This window comes from Cryptomeria japonica, chromosome 10, assembly GCF_030272615.1.
Source record: "Cryptomeria japonica chromosome 10, Sugi_1.0, whole genome shotgun sequence".
Classification (NCBI taxonomy): domain Eukaryota; kingdom Viridiplantae; phylum Streptophyta; class Pinopsida; order Cupressales; family Cupressaceae; genus Cryptomeria; species Cryptomeria japonica.
Window position 1 is genome coordinate 130,622,520 of NC_081414.1, and position 6,093 is coordinate 130,628,612.

Consider the following 6,093-nt stretch of genomic DNA (forward strand, 5'->3'; position numbering starts at 1 on the left):
TTCTAAATATGTAATGAGAAGAAGCTCAAGACCTAACATTCCTCTAAACCATTACATGAGTCCAACCAGACTTGGCCTTATGTTTTTCGTTAATTCCAATCCCTTTGCCCCTAATAACTTTCCTTCAAGCTCAAGGAATTCTTCTACATCAAATTCTCGATCTAGTTCTCTAAACAACACACCTCCTGGATCTCCTCTTGTTGTTGAGCATGAGCAAGCTCTTAGGGTCAACTTTTGAAGCAGTCACGATAGGAGAGTCCTCAAGGAGAACTGTCTGGACCATACAGTAAGAGTAAACACAACAAAAGCAACACCATGTGATGGAGGAAATGCAAAATCAAACTTACATAATATCATGGAAATCAAATACACTTTGGCTAGCAACATGCAAGCTATCAGATTCGGTACACGGGCCTAATTACAATCATGCTCAAAATACAATATCCGAGCTCAAGCAAGAATGCAAGCCAATTCTGGATCTCCTAGTCTGTTGATTATTCTTCCATATTCTCTTTATTGCTTCCCTATGCTTAATTACATTGATTTCTATGATATTCGTAGCTCTAGAGTGATTCACGTCGACCTAAGATGGAACAATTGCCAATGAATAAAGATGTAACGTGTAGAACAACTAGGTCAGCCTCCGCCAAAGGAATTCCTTGAGAAAATACATAGAATGAGGTGCGGACCTAAGGGAAGGTCGGCCACAAACCAAGGAACGATGGAGGTTACAAAATTAAGCTCTGCAAGCTATGAAAATGATCTGCAAGATTTTCCATTAGCAAATAGGCCCAAGCGGCTCCGGTGCACAGGTCAAAAAATTGTCCCATATTCCGGAAGCAATAACTTGTCGGAAAAATATTCAAACGACCCACGGACCTAGGATAAGGTAGATGAACATGTCCACGAACAAAATTCAGCTCCACAAGATTCGCTGAACAAATATGGCAAAATGCAGAATAGAATGTTGAAACTGCAAGGCCAAACTGAACCGAAAAACAAACTGAAATGTAAATGTTTTTGGTTGATGCAAGATTCCCAAGAACCAAGGATGCTCCTGCATCAACTTTGATCAAATTCAATGCCTTAAGGAGAACTTGAGGGATTTTGAGAGGTTTCTAAATCATGAAAAACATCATTCCTAATGCTACTCCCATTGTAAGTAATTTGAGAGAGATTCTTGTTTCAAGTCACAAAGGGTTAGAATTGCTCAGAGCTTTAACACACCTAGTGGAAACCCATGTGTCATCTTACTATGTTGTGTTGGGCCCTCCTCAAGATACCCATTCAGACATCACTGGTCCCCAATTGAATGTCCCTATGCCTGAGGTGTTGGTACATATGGTGGATACAGATCCCACTACAAGTCTCATCACCCTAGGTATCAATGTTTCACAAAATCCTTATGGGGTATAACATTCCTCCACCTCCTAATCATTTAAAATATTTTTTTACCAATTTTATATAAAAATTAGAAACAATTATAAATCAAGAAAACGACACTTGACTTCTCATAATGGTGAAAAGAAAGCATGCATAGGGACAATAAACATACCTAAAACATGGTCAAGAGTTACATTAGTATAAGATTAAAGTGTGTTTATTAGCTAATAAATACAGTCAAAGGCGCATTATATGCTGCATAGCCATTTCATAATGAGTATGCGGTGGCATGCTTCTCTAGTAGTCATGAAAGCTTTGTAACACACACTATTGAGGGTGTCTCAGCACTTCCTACTCAATGAGGTCTTCGGATCAACAAGCTTTTAAACCTTCCCAAGAAATGTTAGTTCGCCATTTCCTGCTTCAATACCCATATTGACCTGTTCTATGCCAATCAAGTTTAAAATCTCCTATGGAAAGAGGCTATGATACGTCAAAATTTTAAGTTCCTGATCAAAGCGCCTGATTTGGTCATTTGGTCTGGATTTACACTTACCAGTAAATTTATTCAAGTTTTCCACCTCAGTTCTGCAAATCACTGCAACTCAGGTTTTGAGTCAGGATAATTGTGAAATTTTAGGCCTTCAAAATAAACGACACTTTCTGATTCATGCAAAAGCACAAATATTATTTCCAAAAAGAGTAAACATGATATTACATTTTGTAATATACATTTCACAATTCTGGTAGAAGGTTGAATGCCAAAATATATACATGAAACTGCACTTGGAACTTAACATTATGTCAGTGCACTCATATATATCAGGCTATACCAACCAAACTTGTAGATTTGTTACTAGTTTAGCCAAGCATTACCAATAATCCGAACAAGAACATAGACCACCCTTGAAATGATGAAATCTGTTAGCATCCCTTACAATAATTTCTCGTCGTGTAATCTTTGAGATTAGTTTGGTGGAGGTGTGACAGTCACCACACACCCGAAGATTCTTGAAGATTCGCAAACTTGTGCCTGAGGGTGTACTGATAAGCCCCAAGGAAATAGCTAATCTTTCACTATGATAGCAAATTAATTGTTTCTTCTGTTCATCTTCTACATTTTGCAGTACAAAGTTGGTATCAGGCACATATCCTGTCACTTTTAATTGGTCAGTCAATTCCTCTAATTTTGCATAGATTTCATCTGTTCGTGGGTGGAATCTGTCACTCGCAACAAATGTATGCAATCTCCCATTTACATTGATCCAGCTACATCCTGCCTCCTTTTTCACTTGATTGTCTCTCATCAATTTTCTCACCTTTGCTACATGATCCCACTTACCAACTGCAGCATAGATGTTTGAAAGCAACACATATGTTGTTGCATCTTGTGGCTCTAATGCAAGACTACATTCTGCTGCATATTGTCCTAGCTCCACATTTTGATGAGTTTTGCAGGCACCAAGCAAGATCTGCCAAACCAAGGCACTAGGTTCAATTGGCATTTGATCAATGAAGTTCTTTGCTTCATCTAGTAGTCCAGCACGACCAAGAAGATCAACCATACAAGCATAGTGCTCCATTTCTGGTATGATGCCATGGTCCTGAGTCATAGAATTGAAGTAATAATAACCTTCTTTAACTAAACCAATATGGCTGCATGCAGAGAGAACACCCACAAATGTGATGCGGTTGGGTTTGATATTTGTCTGTTGCATTGTTTCAAAAAGTAGCAAAGCTTTCTTGCCATAGCCATGCTGGGCATATCCTGCAATCATTGAGGTCCACGAAATAACATTTCGTTCAGGCATTTTCTCAAAAGTCATGTGTGCGTCATCTATGTTTCCACATTTGGCATACATTGTGAGAAGGGAATTCCCTACAGCGATATCTATCTTGAACCCAGATTTGAGGATGTAACCATGAAGTTGTCTCCCAGGCTCCAAGGATTCCATATCTGCAACTGCCCCAATGAGAGTAGCAAATGTGTAGTTATCTGGTTCAATACCTTTTTGCTGCATCTGACTAAACAAATCGAAAGCCTTATCACTACATCCATTCTGACAATATCCTACAAGCATAGCATTACAAGAGACCACATCTCCTTCATGTACTCTATCAAACAATCGTTCTGCATCTTCCAAGCTACCACATTTTGCATACATATCAATCAGGGCACCACCGATTAATGCATGTGACTCACATCCCATTTTGATGATGTTTGCATGGATATTTCTGCCCACTTTCAGATCTGCTATGCAAGAACATGCACCTAAGACACTTATGAAGCTGAAGTGAGTTGGTTTCATACCTTCCTGTTGCATGTCTCTGAAGATTTCTAGGGCTTCATTGCCCTGCCCATTTTGCAGGTAACCTGCAATTAGCGCATTCCAAGAGATTACATCTCTTTCTGAAATTTTCTCAAAGACTTTATGCGCATCGTTAAGAATTTTGCAATTTGCATACATGGTAACTAGAGCATTTCCAACAGAGACATTTAACCCAAATCCAGCTTTGACAATGTGTGCATGGAATTGCTTTCCCTCCAACAAACTTGTGTGACTGCCCAATACCTTAAATACGCTTGAAAACGTAAATGGATTTGGCTTTATACATGCTGGGTTCATCTGGCAATATAGTTCCAGGACCTCCTCTACATGACCACATTGTGCATACCCAGCAATCATTGCATTCCATGAGACAATGTTATGTTCAGGAATTGCATCAAATACACTGCGTGCGTGTTCTATGCTTCCACATTTTGCATACATGTCAACAAGGGCATTCCCAACAAAAGCATCCAACTCAAACCCACTTCTGATGATATGCGCATGGACCTCTTTGCCATTTGCCAAAGCATCCAGACTGGCACATGCCATGAGCATACAGCTGAAGGTGAACTCATCCAGCTTCACATCAGGAGTTTGCAACTGTATCATTTGGCAACAAAGTTCAAGGGCTTCGTTATAGAAGGAATTCTGTGCATTTGCTGCAATTATTGCATTCCATGAGACAACGTTTCTTTCAGCCATACTGTAAAATACTTTGAGACAATCTTCTACTTTGTCACATTTGGCATACATGGTAATAAGAGTATTTCCTACCGAAACATTTGATACAATACCTAATTTGACACTGTAGGCATGGACCTCTTTACCCCATTCCAGAGAGCCTAAGCTGGCACATGCCCTGAGAACGCTAACAAAAGTGGTCTTACTGATTTCCAAACCTGTGGAACACAATTCACAAAACATTCTCAGCGCGTTCTCGTTGTACCCATTTTGTGCATAACCCGCAATCATTATGTTCCATGAGACCAAATTTCTCCTTGGCATTTCGTCAAACACTTGGCGTGCAATATCTATACAATGGCATTTGGCATACAAGTTAACAAGATAGTTTCTTAGATATATACTTGGCTTGCAACCCATTTTAATGAAATGGGCATGCACGGCCATGCCCAAGACCAGAGCTTTCATGCTCACACAGTACTGCACGAGACAAGCATACGCATTGGAGTCCAATACAATTCCTTGCCGCCTCATGAATTTGAAAATTTGCAAAGCTTCCTCCAATTTTCCTTTATCGGCCACCACAGTATTAGGGAAGGAATTCACAAAAGTGCTTGACATCCTATATTGTCGGGATTGTGTAAGGCTTGCTTGTTCCACTAGTTTGGCAGAGATAACACCTCTAGAACTAACAAGATTTAGGCTAGAAAATTCCTGCCATGTCCATTATATTAAAAATTTAAGCGCTTGTCAGTTCAACATAACAGATTCAGTTCTAAAATTAGGTAGCAGTTGATGATTAATCAAAATAACCTAGAATGCATTCTTTCCAAAGACAAATACAAATGACAGTCAAACCCATGATTATCTTCCAATGTTAATGACTATCTATATATTTTCACAGTTGCAGAGTTATCCAAAAGAAAAATTTTATAACCGAAATTTGCATTTTGATTGATTCTTTGCTTTTTCAAATTTAAAAATAGGGTTAGCGATTGTTTTTACCTTGTTGTGAGCAGAGGGAAATTTGGTGGAACCCAATTCAGGCCACCGCTTTCTATGAATTGGGTGGAATTGTACAGCTGCTAATGCAGCCATGGTATGTACACCAGATCAGCTCAATGATCTGGACTGTACTGTAATCACATCCCCATTTCCTTTACACATGAGTAAAACTGGATTGTGGGTAAAGCTTCTTAACTTTGTATTGTCTATTACAGTACACAGTCAACACTCCAGTAGCATCATCACCCCACCAAGATGGAGATACTATTGATCTTATCATCAGGTCATGTGGAAGGCCCCTCACAGTCTTAATTAATTAAAAATTAGAATACAACATGTTCTTATTTTTTAATTAATTAATAAATACACCAGGTGTTGCATAAATACTTTAAACCTCATATGACTATTGACTATTAACTATTAACTATTAACTATCAACTATCAACTATCAAATCTATCTTTGAATTGTTTATTTAAATATAAAAACAATCAACACTCATCTTTTACATTTTGCATGCACATATTCCTAAGACTTCTTTCATTGCTACACAACACTTACCTCCACTGTTACAAACACTTACATATATGCATCTAGGGTCATACACCTAAAAAGCTACTCCATGATATTTTTGTTGAGTTAATCTAGGAATATGACTAAGATAGGTCCCTAAACATACATCAAGTGTTAAATTTG

At 38.5% G+C, this 6,093-nt stretch overlaps 1 protein-coding gene across 1 annotated transcript; it reads right to left on the reverse strand.

Moving 5' to 3' along the window:
- Window positions 1-2,050: 2,050 nt before the first annotated feature.
- LOC131030913 (pentatricopeptide repeat-containing protein At3g12770) lies at window positions 2,051-5,669 on the reverse strand. The gene is made up of 2 exons (XM_057961873.2): window positions 5,400-5,669; window positions 2,051-5,108 (listed from the first exon to the last, which is right to left on the reverse strand). The coding sequence occupies exons 1-2, from the start codon at window positions 5,490-5,492 to the stop codon at window positions 2,256-2,258; spliced, it is 2,946 nt and encodes a 981-aa protein (XP_057817856.2). The 5' UTR covers window positions 5,493-5,669; the 3' UTR covers window positions 2,051-2,255.
- Between the last annotated feature and the right edge of the window lie 424 nt (window positions 5,670-6,093).